The sequence below is a fragment of the Enhydra lutris genome, unplaced genomic scaffold (assembly GCF_002288905.1).
Source record: "Enhydra lutris kenyoni isolate GAN:26980312 unplaced genomic scaffold, ASM228890v2 scaffoldscaffold27, whole genome shotgun sequence".
In the NCBI taxonomy this organism is placed as follows: domain Eukaryota; kingdom Metazoa; phylum Chordata; class Mammalia; order Carnivora; family Mustelidae; genus Enhydra; species Enhydra lutris.
In genome coordinates, this window is record NW_019154111.1 from 4,318,139 (window position 1) to 4,338,921 (window position 20,783).

The window sequence follows — 20,783 nt, forward strand, 5'->3', positions numbered from 1 at the left end:
TTCCTGGTTTCCTTGCTATTCCAAGAAGGACAAGAGATACACAGAGCAGAGTTGCCCCACTTGAGCCTAAGTGAGCTGGCTGCCCAGAGGACCAGCAGATGCACCAGCAAGTCCAGCTGAGTTGAGCCAAGGGTAGCTTAGATTAATTGATTCCAGCCACCCCTTAGATATGTGATGAATAATAATTTATTGTTTAAGTCCCTGCACTTTAGGTCGGTTTGTTCCACAGCAGTAACAAACTAATTCAGAGAGCATCTAGTATGACAATTTATTACTTTTGCAGGATCATATAGCAAACTAAAGGGCAGTGAGAACAACTTGACCAAAACTTTGGCCAACAACTTGGCCAAAACTTTATCCAGCCAAAACTCCCAGGTAGGGCCTTTTCCATAAAATACAAGTCAGTCTTTTGAAAATCATCACTGGGAGAAGAAGCATCATGGATCCTATGGATAGAAGGGTTCCCAAACCACTGGACTCCATTAGCGTGTACATTAGGAACACAACAGAAGTTTACTGCACCTAAAACAGTGGTCACAGACCTGGAGGTCTGGAAAAAAGCTGCTAATAATCACCCCATGGCTGAGGAGGAGCGATACAGAAACAGACTAAAAATGATTAGGACTCCAGTGTTGAAAGACGCACGTTGAGAATCAATATGACTCAAGTCTGTCAAATCTTGAATAAAATAATTGGTCTTAACATATGTTTGTTCACCAGATTCTGGAATTTCATTATTTTTTTTTTTTAAAGAAGGAGCATTAACTGAGACATAACAAGGGAAAATTCAAGAAAAAAAAGAGGGCTCTAGTACTTTACATGGCAGAGAACTAGGGTGACCAGATGTCCCAGTATATCCAGAACAGTCATCATGTCCACTGTTGGCCTGGGATAATTAATATTGCCCCCTTTCACGGTCAACACAGTATATTGTATTGGATGGCAAGTTATATGGTCATGCAGCTGACAGCATGTTTTACCCACAGAATTGAACAAAATGGATCCAAGTTAGGTTTTCGTAAGTTCATGAGGAAAGACCAGTCATGGGTTCTCAAGGCAAACTAAACTGAGGCATGGAGGGCCACTGTGTCCAATTGCAGCAGTAGTGCGAGATGGTCAAGGCACCCAGGGTCTGACCTAACTGGTCAGGGTCTTAAAGGCTGGGAAATGGTGTTCTTTCAGCCTAGCATGGGGCCCCCTTGGGCAACACTGGGGCCTCCTCCAGGAGCCTCATCTGTACAGCTAAGCCCTCGCTTTGTGGGTCCTCGAAAGACCTAAACGCACGCAACATCCCCATTCTGGTTATTACTTCCTTATCAGAACATGCAGAAATCAAGATAAATGGTAGAAAAGTGGAGTTCCCTCTTACCCGCACAGAGGTCCGTATAGCTTTCTGAGCTCCATTTGGCTTTCCCAGAAACCCTGCAGAAAACACATCACTATCATAAGAATAAGATTAAACAGTATTTCAAGTATTCAAATTTATTCAGGAAAAAGTCCAGAACCATGAGAACACAATTACATAAACAATAAAAAAGAATTCAAGTTCTACTGCTTTCAAGTACTTTGAAGTATTAGAATAAACAAATAGCTTTAAAAAACATATTGCCAAGGAAAAATCTCGGTCAACTCTGGTTTAATGGATGGAAGGAGATCATCTCTACTTAAAGTATTTGCGTGTAATTGCTGCTAAAATATTTGAAAACTGTTTGCTTTCTCAGCTATGTTAACATTCCCCTCTGCAGTGTGGTTTATATTATTATTAATTTTGGCAAAGCCCCTTTTGACAGCCACTATGTGTGTCAACACCTGCTGAATCTATCCAAATTATTACAAATTCTGAATTATCATGATCCAAGTGAAATTTTTGACTAAAATCAATGGAGTCAGAACATAAGAACCTTAGAGTAGTTTCATATGGGACAAAACATTAGACACATTTTGTCATGGGAAACAAGTATACCCGGAGCCAGATGTCAGAAAATGCCACACCCACTGTGCTGCAGGGTTGGGGTCATGTAGTGGGGATGGGGTTTGTGTGCAAATATAAACAGAGGAACTGTAGGGGTGAAGGTCTGGAGATTGCTAGATCCCTGTGTCATGGGAATGCAGTATAAAGAAGACACAACCGAGGTGTGGGGGAGAGGAGAGTGTTGGGGGGTTGGGGGTAGAAGAGGTGGATGTCCTTAATGGAAATACATCCCATCCTTATTATATCCACTTTCACAGTCTAAGCTTGCCATACATCAAGGAAAGCTTCTATGAATATAAAAATAGTCGCTGAAATTACTATGTTCTAGAAGGATCTTGGCAAGGTTTGTACATACAAGGATGATGAGCTGAAAAGGAGCATATGTGGAAATTACCAGAGGCAGGAGCACAGTGTTCTCTTCATATCGACAGTTCTACTATTTTTCCTCAGAATGTTAGTACTAAATTACTCAACTGAATACAACTGATCATTCCCCCCTCCCAGAAATATGTGAAATCTATTTATTTTGAATTTCCTCTCCAGCGTGTTGTTCTCTTTTGACACTTAGAAATTTCTTCACACTTGCTTCAAGGACTCACCAGAAGCCTTAATGAGGTCACTGTTTGCGGGTTTAGCATTGTGAGCGCGCCAGCCCTGAGACAGAGGTGGGGAGAAGGTATTTAAAACGCTAGGAAGAGAGCAACAGCAACAATAAAGAGGAATGAGAATGTCGGACAGAGAAAAGAGAAAGGAAAAGAAACCGAGGAAGAGGGAAAAGGACAGAAATAGCGAATGCTGTTATCTGTGCGGTGCTGAGGGCCAGCCCTTCTGAGGGGGGTGGTGGGGAAATCCTAGAACGACGTTGAACAGATATGACCAGGATTGGCCCAGTTAGCCCTTCCTGTCTCTGTTCAGCTCAGCGGTTCTTCACACGTGGGATTTGTCAGCTCCTGATGCAGGGTCTGGTGGCAGCACCACCATGAGTTCGCAGATTAAACCATCTGGCTTCTGAGAAAACCCAGTGAAGGGAAACAAAAATATTCTTAGAAGATAGTGTCTTGGGTCTCCATCTACAAATGCCTACAGGACCTTTCCACTTGCATGTCTTTCCGGCCAACCAAAGGTATCTCCCCAGACCAGCTGCCCTCCAGACCTTCTGTTTCTGTCAACCCATGGCCATTCTCCCTGTGAACCTGGCTCAACACTTAGAGAGGCTTTGGCTCATTTGCCTTGAATTCTCTACGCCGAATTCGTCCTAGGAGTTACTGACTTTGCCCCCAATATCCTTCTCTTTCACCCTCACCACCTGAGCCAAGCCCTTACCACATCATGTAGACTTTTTAAACTAAGTCTTCTCCCCTGCAGCATGACCTTCCACTTTAGGGTCCCTCTCCCGCTCACAAGTGATAGTACGCAGACCTTTCTAGAATGCCAGCCATCCAGGCTGTCACTCCCCCATCTTTGGCTTCTAGTCAATCCAGGCTACTCATCAAGCTGTGCCCTATTTCTCATTTAAGTACAAACACATATTATTGTTCCTCACCTGGTATTGCATTCTTGCCCTTGTGTTTATTGCTCCTGCCAGACCTCCATCTCCAGGAAGTCCTCCAGGGTGATTCTAGCCCTGACAGATCTTCCTCTCTTCTGAAGGACACCACAGCTACCATCTCTTTCGCCTAATCTAGCACTAGGGTACATCCCATCTAGTGCTGAACACCATGATTTCATGCACACGCTTAAGGGCATAAGTAATCTCTCTACTTCTTCCACATCCCAGGGCCTGGCACATTTAGATACTCAGTCAGTTGGTTTTGGGGTAAATGGAGGAATGGACAGATGGCAGGACTCAACACATGTTGATGAGTGATAATCAATGGAACATTGTTGTCACGTGAGACTTCATTCAAGGAGGGGAAGGCTCATCACACAGTGCCTTCACATATAGACCACCCACGTGTGGGTGACCTAGATGGACACAGTGCTCCATGGGAGAAGCTGCCCTGGGCCCAGCATATCTTATGCTGGAAGACAATGGAAGGCTGCCCTTACCTGGTGGAAAAATGTCAAATTTCCAATAAAAGGAGACGGCTTGGGATGTCTGATGCCCAGCTTCTCCAGTCTTGAAAACGCTGATGTGGAATACCTGAGGGGAAAAGCAAATCTTAAAAACCAAGAAATTGAAGTTTTCATTCATATGTTGACTCTATTGGGAAACAGAATTAGTGAGTTCTCCTCAAGGTAGAGTGGAAGGAGTGGTTTCTGGTTGACAGTGTCTAAGGACCAAAGCAATAGAGGCATAGAGGTGCAAGAGTGGAATGGACCCCAGGAAATTCCTCCTGATCCCATGACAGGCTAGAGATGGAGGAATCCTAAAATCTCAGAGGTGGGAGACACCTTGGCGAGGCTGTCTTCTAAATGCCCCTTCCCCACCATCAATATGTTGTTTTTTAAAAACGTACCTCTCCCCAGTTCAATTCCTTTGCTTTTACATCAACCATGAACAATTATCAGAAGACAAAGAAAAAAAAAGTCCCAGTGGCAGAAATAAGTTCCCTGTGCAAATTTATGTGTTTTGCTGGTCAAAACTGACCTCTGCACATAATTTGTCCCTCATCACATTCCACGGCTTAAGAGAGAAACACAGACATAGGGAGGCAGAGAACACACCATGGAGACAAGACCTCATCGCCAACTGCTTATAACCTCTTTGTGTCTTTGTTTTCATGGCCTGAAACCATATGGGAAGCATACTTTCTTAACCAAAAATCAGGAAACGTGGCCCAACAGATTTTGATGCCACTTTCCAGGAGAAAGCAGCAGTCTGAGAATTGCAGCGTAGCTGTCAAAACATTGGAATTACTATGATATTTCACCAGTTTATGGGAACAGAGGGTAACAGAGTTAAAGTCAGAACTGGCTTAGAAAAACCTGGACATATGGCTGTAATCCCTAATCAGCCAGCCAATTAGGTCAAAAGTTCAGTTAGTTCAGAAAAATTAATGAGTCAAACTGGGTGTTTAGCATCATGCAGAGATCAGCCAAATCTCAATTTAGGAGCAAGGAAAAATATAGAACGTATCATCACAGCCAAGCTTCCTAGGAACACTAGAATTTAGATGAACAAAATGCTGCCCTAAAAATCACTCACTTATCATTAGAAAGATGGAATGTTTGCTATAGTCTTTGACCTCCCCTTTGCCCACCTATAGTCCAATAAGGAGCACTTAAAATAAGAACTTTCATCAAATATTCAAATATTCAGGGAAAGGACAACCCAACCCAAGTGTTGATTTGCATTATTCTGCGCAATGGGTCTACTTTTAAAGTAGTCACAAGGGAGAACCAAGAATGGGAAGGAGGTTTCCACCATCTGGCTGCTTTACTGGGTTTGAATGAATTCCTAGGACATCACACGGAAGTCCATGTTCAAGTGTAATTGCAAATCACCATCTGAAGCCACATGTGAATTATACAGATTAGTCGTGCCAACATTCCTCTTCATTAGTGTGTGTACCAAAGGTCGATAGCATAGTATGTACAATTATTTGTTCAAGTAGACTATGATATTTTAAATAACTCCCCTCACACCTAAAAGGGAAGACCAAAGAAGACTTATCAGCCCACTTAAGACTTGCCTCAACATCCTTGAATCTGGTTTCCAGGTTCATGTCTTCATCAGTTTTTGTGAATTATTTTTTCTAAATGTGATCTCTAATGGATGGAAGGAAATATGTAGATCTTGGGCCACATAATTACATCTTAATTTTGTAATTAGATGTCTTGATTGTCTAATTAAAGGACAAGAAGTCTGTGCCTAATTACACGTGCTAATTATAATGCAAGTCCATGCCCTAATTATGTAACTCCACTTACAAAAACATGGCTTGTGTGTTTCTGCACAAAATTCAGACATTTTCAAACATATGGCATCAGCAGAGAATGTTCTGGACACAAGCATAAACTTCACTTTGCAACCCATACTCAAGTATAGAACTTGAGCATCTTCAGCTGGGAAGTGGCCACAACTCGTCATCAGTAACCAAAGTCCTTGCACCAAAATCATCAGGGGGAAAGATCACTTCCTCCAGACTTCTGTCTGCCCTCTGTCTATCTCAAAAAAAAAAAAAAAAAAAAAAAAGCTCTTTGGACAACTCATAGACCCCAGGTATTATGGTTTGAATCTGTCACCCCCAAAAAAGATCAGTTGAAGTCCTAACCCCTAACCCACAGAATATGATCTTATTTAGAGACAGGGTGGTTGCTAATGTGATTAGTTAAGATGAGGTTGGGATGCCTGGGTGGCTTAGTTGGTTAAGCATCTGCCTTCAGCTCAGGTCATGATCCGAGGGTCCTGGGATCAAGTCCTGCTCCTTGCTCAACAGGAGCCCGTTTCTCCCTCCATCTGCTGCTCTCCCTGCTTGTGTACTCTCAAGCTCTCTCTCTCTGGCAAATAAATAAATAAAATCTTAAAAAAAAAAAAAAGATGAGCTCATACTCAAGTAGAGTGGATTCCTAACCCATGACTGGTGTCCTCATAAAAGGATAGCCACATGAAGACATGGAGACACAGAGAAAATTTCATGTGACAGCAAAGGCAGAGACCGGAGTTACACAGCTACAAGCCAGGGAACACCAAAGATGGTCAGCAAACCAGCAGAAGCTAGAAAGAAGCCAGGAAGGAGTCCCCCCTACAGGTTTCAGAGGGAGCACAGACCTGCAAAAAGCATAATTTTAGACTTTTAGCTTCCAGAACAGTGAGACAACAAATTTCTGGTGTTTTAAGCCCAGTTTGTAGTACTTTGTTATATGACAACCCCTAGGAAAGGGAAACACCAGGAATACCCCTGAATGAGTTTTAGAGAGTCAATGAAAAAAGATTTTTAAAATGTCCTCCTGCTACGTTAAAAACTGTCATTGCAGAGGAAATTTCTTTTTTTTATGTCAAATCGTGCCATTAAGTCCTGTGCCATCAGAAAAGTGCAGGTGGCCTGGGAGGCTACTGTGAAAGGTAATATGTGACCAAGTGGCTGCCATATGTGATATTCAGAACAGCTTCTCTTTGATGGGAATTTTTTAAAAAGATTTTTTATTTATTTGTTTGACAGAGAGAGACACACAGCGAGAGAGGGAACACAAGCAGGGTTAGTGGGAGAGGGAGAAGCAGGCTCCCCGCTGAGCAGGGAGCCCGATGTGGGTCGATCCCAGGACCCCAGGATCATGACCTGAGCCAAGGCAGATGCTTAACGACTGAGCCACCAGGCGCCCCTCTTTGATGGGAATGACTGTAAATATCCCTTAATTATGATTATGGACATCTATCGTTGTTTACATTAAGGATACTAATGTTGGAAAATGACATCAGAAAGTATATGCAGTAGCTTCAGATAGCATCGTTTGGTTTCATTTCAAGCTCAAGCCATTGTTTCTTGGTACAGCACACACACCCCTGCAATGGCAATGGTGTGCCTTGCACTGCCAGTCGCTAAATAAATTGAACCATGTGGATCAATTTCCCAAAGTAAGATTTCATTTTTAAAGCCTAGAAATTGGGGCCCTGGGTGGCTCAGTGGGTTAAGCCACTGCCTTCAGCTCAGGTCATGATCTCAGGGTCCTGGGATCGAGCCCCACATCGGGCTCTCTGCTTGACAGGGAGCCTGCTTCCCTCTCTCTCTCTGTCTCTGCCTGCCTCTCTGTCTACTTAAATCTTAAAAAAATAAAAATAAAAATAAAAAAATTAAAAAAAATAAAGCCTAGAAATTCCCCAGCATTTCATTTTCCCCAAGACAAAGCCCTTTCTTGGTGGATTCAACAAAAGTGGTCAGCCAATACACTGGTTAGCCAAAGAAGCCACTTGTGATAAATTGAGGGGATATTTTGATGACTCATTCATTAAAGAGACAGTCAAGTTGATTGAGGTTTGGAGCAAGAGAAGACCATCAAATGATGGCCTGCCCTCCAAGATTTCCCTCATTGCATATCTTAAGCAACCATAGAGGAAGTGGTTTTCTCTGCTGTGTGCTTCTGGAAAGAGCCAACTCCTGGTTCATCCCTGATGTTCTCACCAACACTATCAAAGAATTTCTCCTTGATGAGTTTCAGAGGCTGTTGATATTTTTGAAATGCTGAAAGATTCCTTTGGCAAGAGCACATCTCCTGGGGTAAAAACTATGATCCTCCAGTGAAGCCAGGTAGCCCATCTGTCCTACTCTTTGGAGAAGAAAAGCCCTTTGTCATGGTTCTCTACGCTTGCAACACGTACAACCATCAATTCCATTAAAAATTGTGGCCACATTGGAAATGTTATTAGAAACTAAGACTTTAAATTGTAGCTTCTCAAAAGGTCTTAAGACAAAGGAACAGAATGTGATGTTGGCTAGCTTTGATAGAAATTTGGGCAAAAAATACTACCAACTATTGGAGACATGGCCTACTTCCATTTTACTCTAATTCTTTACAGTTTTTTCTCTGAGGATATTTTCTATTTTTGAGATTCTATTTTCTATAATGTTTTTCTAGTTCTATTTCATTGTATTTCTACTTTTTTCATTTAATATAAAGAAAAATCTCCATGTCATGAATCCTTTATGAATATTATTTCTATGGCTATATGATATTCCTCTTATGGACATATCCTAATATACTAAACTATTCTTAATATTAAATATTTAGGGTGATCTTGAATTTTTAGCTAATTTAAATTATGCTACTGTAATGAATATCTCTGTGCATCAAGCCTTTCCAGCACTTTCTCCATGGAGCTTTCCCAGACCTGAAATCCATGGGTCACCGGATTCAAACATTGGTACACAAAGCTTCCCAGAAAGTTTGTCCCAACAAGTCTCACTGTGTGTGTATCCATTTCACCAAAGGCCCTCATGAAATTTTTTTCTAATTTTGTAGACATGTCAGTGTATCTTGATGTCTGCATTTCTTTCATTATTAGAGAGAGAGAGAGAGAGACAGAAGGAGAGAATACATTTTGCCATCTCTTTTTCCTCTAATTTCAAAAATATTTCCCAACTTCAAAATGATTCCCCCCCACCGTTCCTACCATGGCTTATCTAGGTGGCAGGCACAATTGTGCCACACTGACTGGTTAAATAATTAATTGGAAACTGAGCAGTCATTGATAGGTGACTGCAGGCTGACTCCAAGCACACATTTGGACTGGGAGAGGAAGATAAGCAAATGAATTCTGAATAGTTTTTATTTAGAAAATAACTCACCATTGCCTTGTTAGTTGATTTTAAATTCTATTTTCTTCTCCTTCCTTGGCCCATTTATACTACAGAAACTGTAAGCATAGCGGTTGCCTCAGTCATGCCTCCCTCCAGGAGTTCCTTGGAAATATAAAGCTTCTAGAAGAGGTCATCCCAGTTGCCCTGTCAGCACCTCATCCCTGTTTCAGCATCCTTAGCCTCATGTCCAGTCCCCTTTCCTGGAACCCATTCCTTCAAGACCTTGCTCTCAGCTTGACTTCAGGGCTGGAAATCATCTGGTGTACATTCATCCATGTCTCCATTAGTAGTACTAGTTAGATTATCTACTAAGATAAAACTTGCAAACCAGAATGTTCATTCACTAATCTATAAAGTCGGTGTCCTTTTCCAGGAACAAGAATCTGATGTCCCTACTCAGAGTCCCTCCTTTCCAAGTACCTGAGACACCAAATCTATCATCAGAGGGTAATGTGTTGAGTCAGGTTCTATAATGAGAGGGGGCTCATCAAACAAGTATGTCCCTGGGATCCTGGTAAAATAATCCCGCCCTAAAGCCAAGCATACCACGATAAACAGTTGGCCAAGAGACAGTATGTTTGCTGTCCTGCTCCTCTTTCCCTGCTGATTGGCCCCCTCTGTCATACACCTAAGTACTAGTGGTGCTTGGGTCTATTCTGATCCTTTTGTCTGGCTTGTGGAAATCCCTCACTATTTTAGCTATTATAATTCTGTAATACTTTTTAATATCTTACTTTCTCATATTTTAGAATTAATTAGTCTAGTTTGATGAAAAATTTTGTTGAGATATTTTTATTGGAATTGCATTAGATTTATAAATTAGAGTACAAACGTTATCACCACATTGAGTATTCTCATCCTATGAATGTGTTGTAGCTCTCCATTAATTCCGTTATCTCTTTCGTTCAGTAACATTTTCTAATCTTATGCACAGAAGAATTGGTATTGCTCATGTGTAGAAACTCCATTTGGACTTTTAAAAAAATTACCATATAGTGTATTATTAGTTTCAGAGGTAGAGTTTAGTGATTCATGAGTTGCATATAACACCTGGTGCTCATTACTGCAAGTGCCCCCCACTGCCCCTCCAGCAACCCTGTTTGTTTCGCATAGTTAAGAATCTCTTATAGTTTTTCTTCCTCTCTGTTTTCATCTTATTTTTTCCTTCCCGTCCCCTGTGTTTATCTGTTTTGTTTCTTAAATTCCACATATATCAGAGAAAGACAAATACCATATGATTTCACCATTTGTTTTTTATGCCAATCTTATCATCAAGGATGCTTCTAAACTTTCTCTTTAGTTCTACTGATTCACCTGTGGAATATCTGATTTCTTATGCCGACAGTCATATTTTATACAAATAATATCAGTTCTATTTCTTTTAATCCTTTTCTCTCATTTTTCATTCTCTTCTCTTATTACATTGGTTAGGACCTCTAGTACAATGTTTAAAAGCAGCAATAAAAGAGAGTATCCTTTTCATTCTCCTGACTATGGGAGTGTATCTAAAAAATCAAGTGTGAGGTTTTGCTGCAGATTTTTTACAGATATCCTTTATTGGGTTAAGGACATTTCTTCTATTACTAGTTTGCTTAGAGTGTTTTTCTAGATTAGTCTTGCTTTAAGCTTGTTTATTTTATTAATCTTTTCAAAGCATCAAATTTTGCTTTTTTGATCATTTCTAGATTTTTTGTTTGTTTTGTATTTCACTATTTTATACTCATTTTTTATTGTGGGATTTCTTCTACTTTCTTTGGGTTTACTCTTTGTTCTTTGTTTTTTTGTTTGAGTTTTTAAGTTAACAATATAACTCACTTTTTTTCAGTATTTTTAAAAAACAAATGTAGTTAAGGATGTAAATCCTACTCTAAGTACTTCTCCCCCCCACCCAAAGACTTCTTTACTTGCATCCTACACATTTTGAAATGTAGTGCTTTCATTGTCTAATAACATTCTAATAGGAAACTTCTGAATATAATATAAAACGTACTGTAGGAGCACCTGGGTGGCTCAGTTGGTTAAGCAACTGCCTTAGGCTCAGGTCATGATCCTGGAGTCCCAGGATCAAGTCCCACATCAGGCCCTCTGCTCATCAGGGAGCTGGCTTCTCCTTCTGCCCCTCGCCCCTTTCATGCTCTCTCTCTCTCTCAAATAAATAAAATCTTTAAAAAAAAAAAAAGTACTGTAAGGTTCACACAAGCAAAACTCAGGGAGATATTTTAGAATTATAAGACCTTCCAATTGTTTTCAATTCTGCCCAGCCTTATCCACAAGACATAGTAAGTAAAATTCATTATAATTTGAATCCAAAGACCTAGAAAAGGGAACTGCTTCTAATCTTCACTCCTCTGGAGGTAGAAGAATGAAGGAGTACTGAGCAAATACCGAATATCTGACTGATGTGCAGTTCTTTCCCCAATAATGTAAGAACCACAAAAGCCTAGTCATTGTAATCGTTAACGTGATGACAGCTTTGTCACAATAGAAGAAAAATACATTTATACAGACATGCAAAGAGAGTTATAGAGTCATTACTATTATTATAATTTATAATAATTTTGAATGTTTCCTATGTACCAGGTACTGTGCTAAGAACTTTTTATACATTGTCTTACATGAACCTTCCAACAATCATGTAAAGGTAGAAATCAATATTATCTTCATCTTACTGATTAGGAAATTAAATTTTAAAGAAGCCAGGGAATGTACCCAAGGCGATGATGCCACAGTTGAATGAGAGTGGAAACCAGGTCGGCCACATTTCAAACAGGTGCTGGTAGCAACTAACTCCACTAACCTGTTCCTTCTCGTCCTCGAGGCCGGGATGCTGCGGATAAGCCAACACATGAGAACACACAGTGACTACGCCGGGAACAAAGGCAGGCTTATTAGAAACCCAAAGTACAATAATAACAGATACTAATTAACTGACGATCATGATGAGAGAGCTTTTGTCCTTGTAAAAGCCAACCCCCTCACTTCTGTTTCTTACCTGTCTTTTACTCAGAATGCTCAACTACTTCTTCTTTCTGTTGTGTTCCTGTTTCCTTTTCTACTGGATCGTTCCTATCCATATACAGACATGTTGCAGTATCTTCCATCTTGGAGGAAAAAGGGCAAATTCCTTCGGTTCTAGTTATTGCCTTGTGTTTCTTCCTTCCTTGCCGGTAACTTCCTTGGAAAGCATTATCTAGACTTGTTCTCTTCCCTTCTACACCCCTAGTCTCTTCTCCAGCTGTTCCAACTACGTTTTGTGTACCCACCACTTCACTGGGACTGCCTTTGTCAAGGTCACCCATGATCCTGACCGGGTCAATCAGTGATTCCTTGCCAGTCTTTGTACTTGACCTCTGAGCAGCATTTGGCACAGATGAACAGTTTCTTCTTCCTGAATCATTCTCTTCCTCATGCTCCCTGTTGGCACTCCTTCGACCTCAGCAGCTGCTTCTTGGTGTCTTTGCTGGCTCCTTTCCTTCTAATAGTCTCATCAGCTTACATACCCCTATACATCACTAACTTCCACATTTCCATGTCTAGTTCCATTCTCTCCACTGAACTCTTCTTTATCCAACTGCCAAATTGGCTGTACCCTTTTAATGTCTATTAGGCACATTAAACTTAACATATCTAGACCTGAATTCAGTTTTCCCTCTAAATTTCATCCTGCCCAGTCATCTCTATGTCACTGTTGCAACCACAATCCACCAGTTGCTCAAGCCAGAAACATCTGAGACATGGTCGAGTGTGTGATTGTTTAAAATATGACTACCCGAGTTAGGTGGAGGGTTATACATCTCCAGCCCATTTACAATAGGCTGGGTTATATGACTTTTTTTGGCCAACTGAACATGAACAGACACAATGTGTGCCACATCCAAGCAGAACTCAACAGAACAGCACGTGGTGAGCCATTTGATATTTTCCCCTATGCCATGAGACCACTAGTTTCCCAAGTGAGAGTTGTTCCAGAAGCCTGGGTCCTGTTATGAAGATGAGGAGGACCAGAGCTCAAAGTGGCCCATGCTGGACATTTCGTGGGGGCAAGAAATAAATATTTGTTGATGTAAATCACTGAGATTGGAGGCGGTTGCTATCCATGTGAAACTTACCTGAAGCTGACTGATATTAGACCTGATTTAGCCTTTTCTTTCATTTTTCATACTTTACATACACTCTTATCATATCTGCCCACTTCTCTCCATCTCCACTTCTTCTACTCTGGTACAAGCCCAGAGGAGGATGATCTGCTAGTATCTAGCATATGCATTTCCCTTTGACCCATCAAATTCACTTCTAGGAATTTGTTCTACCCATATACTTGAACATATATGTATGTAGAGGGGTATTCATTTCAGCATTTCTACAACATGGAAAGATTGGAAACAACCTAGATATCTGTCAGTTTGGGGCTGTTTAAATAAATCATTATGCATTGTTAAATAAATCATTATGCATATTGAATAGTATACTATGCAGCAAAGTTGGAAAGTCATCAAGACACAATATTATCCATAGTCGGCATTTAAATTTCCCCAATCGTCTCATAATTTTACAGTATGATTATCGAATGAGGACCTAAATAAATTCTATATGTTGTAATTGGGTCAGAGGCCTTTTAAGTATCAAGTCTCTAAATTTCCCTCAACTTCCTCACACCCACCTTTTTTCCTCTTGCATTTTTTATAAACAGAACAGGTTGTGTCTTGTAGGTTTTCCCATAGTCTGAATTTCACTGGTTGCTTCCTCTGGTGTAGTTCAACATGTTCTTCAGTCCTGGTCTGGTAATGAGATCTAAACCATTGGTTCTTGAATTTGTCTGCACCTCGAGAACCTTCAGAATATTCTCATTTTGTGTCCCACCGCCACCCCCGGTGGTGACTTAATTATTTAGGGTGTTGCTTGGGCTCTGGAATTTTAAAAAGATCCTCAGGTGCTTGTGGTGTTCCAAGTTTGGAAACCACTGATCCAGAGGCTTCTTCTGCAAGACTGCTCTACGGGAGATTGATAATGTCTATTTTTCTCTTTTATTGTGATCTTAGCTGCTGTGAGGATTATCACCTAGATCTATTAATTCATTAGAAGCTGCAAAATGCTGATATTCCTTCTGCACTTATTAGCTGGAATAATTCTGAATTTACCCTCTTCTGCTACAATTACTCTGAGGAACTGTTCATATAAGAAAAGTAGGATCAATGTTCAAGTCTTTCCTTTTATTGTTAGTTTTCAAAATAATGAGTTGATTCTGTAACATCTTACATTAGTAACTCATGATATTTTGTATCCTTATGAATTCATGGATTTAAAAATATTTGATGCTCTTTGGTCCATTGCAATCATCATTTTATTCATCAAATTGTCCCATCTTTGGCTAGTGGGAGCATTTATAAGTTTGCTCCTGAGTATTTTTGATAGAATGTCCTTCTTGCTTTCTGAAATGACAAGATGCTCCAGGTTCATCTTGTACATTTCTTGCCCTAGACCTAGATTATCCACTTTCCCAAGAAGCCCTGGTTCTGTTTAGTGGAAAATGATCTCTAGGGATCCTAAGAGGAGAAAGACTTTTCACTGTACTTCTTGGTGATACTTCATGATACTATTTTGATACTTCAATCACATGAATGTCTATTCAAAAACATAAATAGATCCTGAAACTTTTTAATTGACTCCTCTGTAATTAGTATTATTTTAAATGTCTAGTGGTACCTACAAAAAAGATCAGTATGGTGAATCCTATTAGAAAGTGAGAGAATTTTTTCACCTCACACAAATCAGAATGGCTAAAATCATTAGCAAGTCAGGTGATGACAGATGTTGGAGAGGTTGCAGAGAAAGAGGAACCCTCCTACACTGTTGGTGGGAATGCAAGCTGGTGCAGCCACTCTGGAAAACAGCATGGAGGTTCCTCAAAAAGTTGAAAATAGAGCTACCCTATGACCCAGCAATTGCACTACTGGTATTTACCCCAAAGGTACAAAGGGACACATGCACTCCAATGTTTATAGCAGCAACGTCCACAATAGCCAAACTACGGAAAGAGCCCAGATGTCCATCAACAGATGAATGGATAAAGAAGATGTGGTATATATATCTATATATATAGATATATAGATACACACACACACACACACACACACACACACACACACACACACACAATGGAATACTACTCAGCCAGCAAAGAAAAGAAAAAAGAAATCTTGCCATTTGCAATGACATAGATGGAAGTAGAGGGTATTATGCCAAGTGGAAGAAGTCAATCAGAGAATGACAGTTATCATATGATCTCATTCATATGTGGCATTTAAGAAGCAAAACAGAGGATCATAGGGGAAGGGAGAGAAAAATAACACAAGATCAAATCAGAGTGAGACAAACCATTAGAGACTCTTAATCATAGGAAATGAACTGAGGGTTGCTGGAGGGGAGGGGATGGGGGATGGGGTAACTGGGTGATGGGAGTTAAGGAGGGCATGTGATAAAACGAACACTGGGTATCATATGAGACTAAGGAATCACTGACTCTGCTTCTGAGACTAATATACTATATGTTAATTAATTGAATTTAAATTTAAAAAATAAAATTAAAAAAGAAAGTGTATTATACCTCCATCAGAAAGGATGAATACCCAACTTTTGTATCAACATGGATAGGACTGGAGGAGATTATGCTGAGTGAAATAAGTCAAGCAGAGAGAGTCAATTATCATATGGTTTCACTTACTTGTAGAGCATAAGGAATAACGTGAAGGACATTGGGTGAAGGAGAGGAGAAATGAGTTGGGGGAAATCAGAGAGGGAGATGAACCATGCAAGACTATGGACTCTGAGAAACAAACTGAGGGTTTTGGAGGGGAGGGTGGTGGGGGGTTGGGTGAGCCTGGTGGTAAGTATTAAGAAGGGCACATATTGCATGGAGCACTAGGTGTGGTGCATAAACAATGAATCTTGGGACAAAAAAAAAACAATGAATCTTGGAACACACACAAAAAATTTAATTTAATTAAAAAAAAAAAAAAGAAAGTGAAGGAAATTTTTAAAGTACGCTCTCCTAGCTGTATTAGTTTCCTATTGTTGCTGTAACAAACACCACAAAGCTAATGGTTTAAAACAAAACAATGTATTATCTTACAGTTCTGGAGGTCCATAGTCCAGACTCAATCGTGGTAGTCTAAAGTTAAGATGTCACCAGGGCTGTTTCTTTCCGTCCAGGGGAGTATCAGTTCTTTGCCTCCTTGGCTTATGGCCACATCTCTCCAATCTCTACTTTCAGTAACCACATTAATGTCTCTAATTCTGACTCCTCCTGCATCCCTCTCATAAGGGCCCTTGTGATTACATTTAGGGCCCATGCGGGGAATGCAGGACACCTTCCCCATCTCAAGAGCCTTAATCACATCCTCAAAGTCCCTTTTGCCATCTAAATGGCATTCACAGTTTCCAGGGATTTGGACCTGGACATCTTTGGGAGTCATTATTCAGTTGCCATATCACCTTATATTGTGTATATATCCTGACTTTATTTTGGAGTGTGCCTGAAAAGGGGAAATGTCTCTGTGGGGACAGTGAGATCATCAGGGCTTCCTGTTTAGAGAGAACTGGGTGGTACAGCTCCTTGGGGGTGGGGCAGAGGCGGACTCAAGGCTCATATGACACAGCCTCTGTCTGGGCCATCACTGAACTAGGCTTTGCTGGCTCTACCGCCTGAACAGCCAACAGATAAATATTTTAAAGAAGATACTACAATTTTCTTTAAACAAAGAATAAGTCATCCAGTTGATGACTATTATAGCACAGAGAGCTAACTTTTCCATTTTTATCCCATCTTTTCAGAGCAGGAGAGTCGGTTGAGTCAATAAATCTCAATCGGTATGAAGACATTAAACTTCTAAATTCAGTCATTTGTAGAACATCTTTACAATTGTGTCATATCTGCAAATCTCCTCGGCTGTTACTTGCTTCCCCATTTCCTTTAAATAAACTTAAATGCATTCATTTAAAAGGAAACTATGTCATGGCCATAAATGAAAACCATTACCACTTCCAAAAAGAAAAAGTAATGGTAAAAATCAACACCTTACCATGGAAAACTTTTGAGGTCTGTGAACCCCCTAGAAGGACTGTTGTGCCACGGGTGGTCCACAGGCCACTGGTGGAAAGACCCGGCTCTCAAGGATGGTCCAAGCAGGTGACATTTTTTTAATGTGCTCTGTCTCAGTTGCCCCAGCTCAACTGATGGCGTAACGGCTCGGCCAGAGGATGCTGAAGCATCTCTCCCAGGGCGCACGTGCAGAATTAGAGTGAATGAATCTCATCATCCTGTCCTTCCCTTTCTCAGAACCGAGGAGAGCTGGTCTGCTTCTGCCATTGCTGGTCTGCTTCTACCCTATGATAGTAGTTTACCCTCCCGAAGGGGAGAGGTCCTCGTGGTGAAGCGCATTATCACTGTTAGGGCTAATGGGAACTGACATGTCACAAATGAAGAGTATCACTGGGTCAACATGCAGTCCCTGTATGTCTCATAGCAGACCCGGCTCCCGGTGCCAGGGAGGCCACAGGGACATGGCACGTACAGCCTAGTGGACCGGACAGACTCTCAGTGGCTCATGACAAGCAGTTAATTACGCATTTACGTTATGATCCTTGCCGCGAAGAAGCATCCGTGCCAAATGAAATGTACGCTTTGTATTTTGATAACAGCACTTCCTCCGTCCGACTACTGGATGGTATTTGTCGAAGCTGAGAACAAATGACAAGCGGTCCTTATGCTTATTACTTCCCCTCACGGCTAGTTTTCAGGCAACAGGGCCCTCCAAAGATGACCGGTCTCCAGAAAACCATTAAACTGAGGACAGAGGAGTCAAAGCTGGCCTACAGCAGGGGAAGGCGCGGGAAGACTGCGCTGCTTTGGAAGGACTGGGGAACCAGGTCTGGTGAGCGGGGAGCATGGGGTGCATGGAGGGGGCCCTGCTTTCTCAGGTTTTCTGATGCCCATCCCACCCCAAGAAAACCTACCAGCAGGGATTAGCTGGCACCTCGGGCAGAAGCAGCAAAGGGCAGGGAGTCAGAGTTGGTGGTCAGGAAGGGAGGGGGCACAGTGAAGCCACCTTAGCCCCTGCTCCACTACTCTCCTCCAGGCCACGCGGGTGGCCATGAAGAGATTCTGGGAGTGGGCCTTGCCCTTCTGCACCAGCGAGAATTAAGGAAAAGCACAGAGAAGTTTCACAAGGTGAAAACACAGGCAACCTAGCTTTTGTTTGAAAAATAGAGCAAAGCAATTAAATTATGTCATAAAATCAGTTAAGTGCTATTTATGAAGCACTTCTGGATTTTTTTAAAGTGTTGATTATTTGACTGAATTTAACTCGTCTGAGCCTCCCTCCCCCCCCACACACACACGAGAAAAAAACAATGACATATATAAATGCAGGCCTGACGTCTTCCCCTCAAACCTCTCTTCCAGCATGGAGAAGGAAAAAAAATGACTAATGGCTTAATGCATTCAAAAAATATTCATAATAAATATGTTTAAATAAAACATTTATATTTATTATGGCATATTTAAACGTATCAATTTTAAATACAGAGCAATTCACATATAACTTTATATGTTTATACACTTGAAAAGGAAATGCTGCCTCCTGTATTTGGGCCTTGAATTCCTTATGTGTGAGGGGACCGTAGGCCCAGACGTGGCATCTTACAAAAGCCCCGACCTCATCCTGCTTCACCCGGAAGCTGGAGGATAGATAGCTCCTGAGAGGTAAAAAGCAAGTCCCCCTGAATTTCTTACAAACTCCCGTCAAGAAAGAGTTTTGCTCCTGGGGACTCCCGTCTTCCGAGTTGCCCCGCTGCTGAGTTCTGCAGCTTTGCCCACAAGAATGAGGCTCTCATCAGAGAGACACAGGCAGCTTCTAGATCTAGAGACACAAGTCACCAGAGATGTATTTTTGCAGAGGTGGAAAAAGAACTAGGTGGCCCCAGGTCAGTGGGAGCATCACCAGGAGACAACTGAAAGGACTCTTGTTCCTCGTGGACAGTTAAGGGTCCAGGCCAGAGCCCAGAGTTCATTTTTATCTATCTGCCAATTAGTAGACTGGGCCTCACTGATAATTGTGCTCTCAAGGTAATGGCTTGTTTAAGTAATTGATGGTATTTGTCCTCACTAGGGAATCTTAGCACATCAAAAGATGTTGAGAAAGCCAAAAATTCACCTAGAGTCTGAATTAATCACTTTGTCAAGCACAACAAAGGCTGTCTTGCTTTGCTAATAATCCCAAATGAGGTAGCAACCCTCAGTTAAATAAGGAAACTGTGGTGTCTTTAATTAATATTTCAAAGAGCTCAGACTGGCTTTTTTACTCACTTGATGTTTATGAGAATGGGACGAAATGCATGCAGAGCAGGAAGAGTGAGGCCTGGCCTCATAGAGGGCTTCGTAGAGAAGGATCTGGGGGCTTTCGTTAACCATAGGGTCAGTGTGTGTGGCTGAGCCCGGGTCAGAGGAAGTCAGTCCGCGTCTGCCTCTGAACGCTGCCCTGTGGCCTCAGCACTTCCTCTTACCCAGCCTTGGCTTCTGGGGTGCTGCTGAACACTTCCCCCTTCCCCCCAGCTCAGCTGCTTCAGCCTCTCTGGGTTCAACTCAACGTGGCTGCCCTTCAGCCTGCCCTCTGGCCAACTTTCCGACCTCAAAATGGCTCTCTTCTTGGGAAGCTCAAGCTTCCCCAACCTCCCCCACAGGCCCTCACTGCCTTTTGCCTCTCCCCCTCCTCCCCCTACCTCCCAGAGCCCCAGGCCAGCTCAGGTCCGGCCCTGGCTTGCAGCCATACTGCCGCCCTGACTCAAGGTCATGCAGGCCAAGGTCAGGCTGGACACACTGCCATGTTGGCCTGATCCCCGCTGCACCGCCATCTTTAAAAGAACGCTGACACCCCCAGTGCTACTTGTAAGCCACGGAGCAGGGTGAGGGGATGGGGACCGGAAGGCTGCCAGTCCAGTTCAGCAATCCTTACAGAGTGTAGATACCATACAGAGGGTGAGTAAGACATCCCAGCACCCCCGCCCCCCAGAGTATATCCTATGGAAAACCAATGGGGGAAGGGGGGATATCCCTTGGACTTGGGGAAGCCCTGGTAACTAACAACCTTCCAAGTACTTCTTATCTTACCTAATAACTCCCCAGTTGGTATCCTCAGTGTCGTCTTTGACTCTTTCCATCAATCTTTGTCTGGAATCAATCGTCAAGTACTGTCAGTTCTGCTTTCAGAAGATCTTGGGCGTGTTCTTCTCCTTTCTTCTAACTGGAACTGCCCTGTTTCAACCCTCATCGTCTCCCTGGGGCATGGGCCAGTCCTTTGTGTCCTGATCTGGCCTTCCAGCCTCTGGTTTCTCCCTTCATCAATAATCCAGTCCACACCAATCCGCACCAGTGCCAGAAGAATCCTGCTAATGCACAAATCAGACCATGCTGTGGCCCAGTTCGGAATTCTCTATTGGCTCCCTGTCAAGACACACTCAACTCCTTTATTTGGCACATAGGACCTCGGGTGATCTGGCCCTGGCCTGACTCTTCAGTG

The 20,783-nt window shown here is 42.0% G+C and overlaps 1 protein-coding gene across 1 annotated transcript in view; it reads right to left on the bottom strand.

Annotated features, from left to right (window-relative positions):
- Positions 1 to 20,783, bottom strand: part of LOC111151949 (thromboxane A synthase 1) — a 164,657-nt gene that overhangs the window by 107,892 nt on the left and 35,982 nt on the right. Inside the window, exons 3-4 of the mRNA XM_022510192.1 lie at positions 4,022 to 4,115; positions 1,370 to 1,422 (exon numbers count right to left, since the gene is read on the bottom strand). Coding sequence (XP_022365900.1) covers positions 1,370 to 1,422; positions 4,022 to 4,115 — 147 coding nt within the window. The remainder of the gene's footprint in view (positions 1 to 1,369; positions 1,423 to 4,021; positions 4,116 to 20,783) is intronic.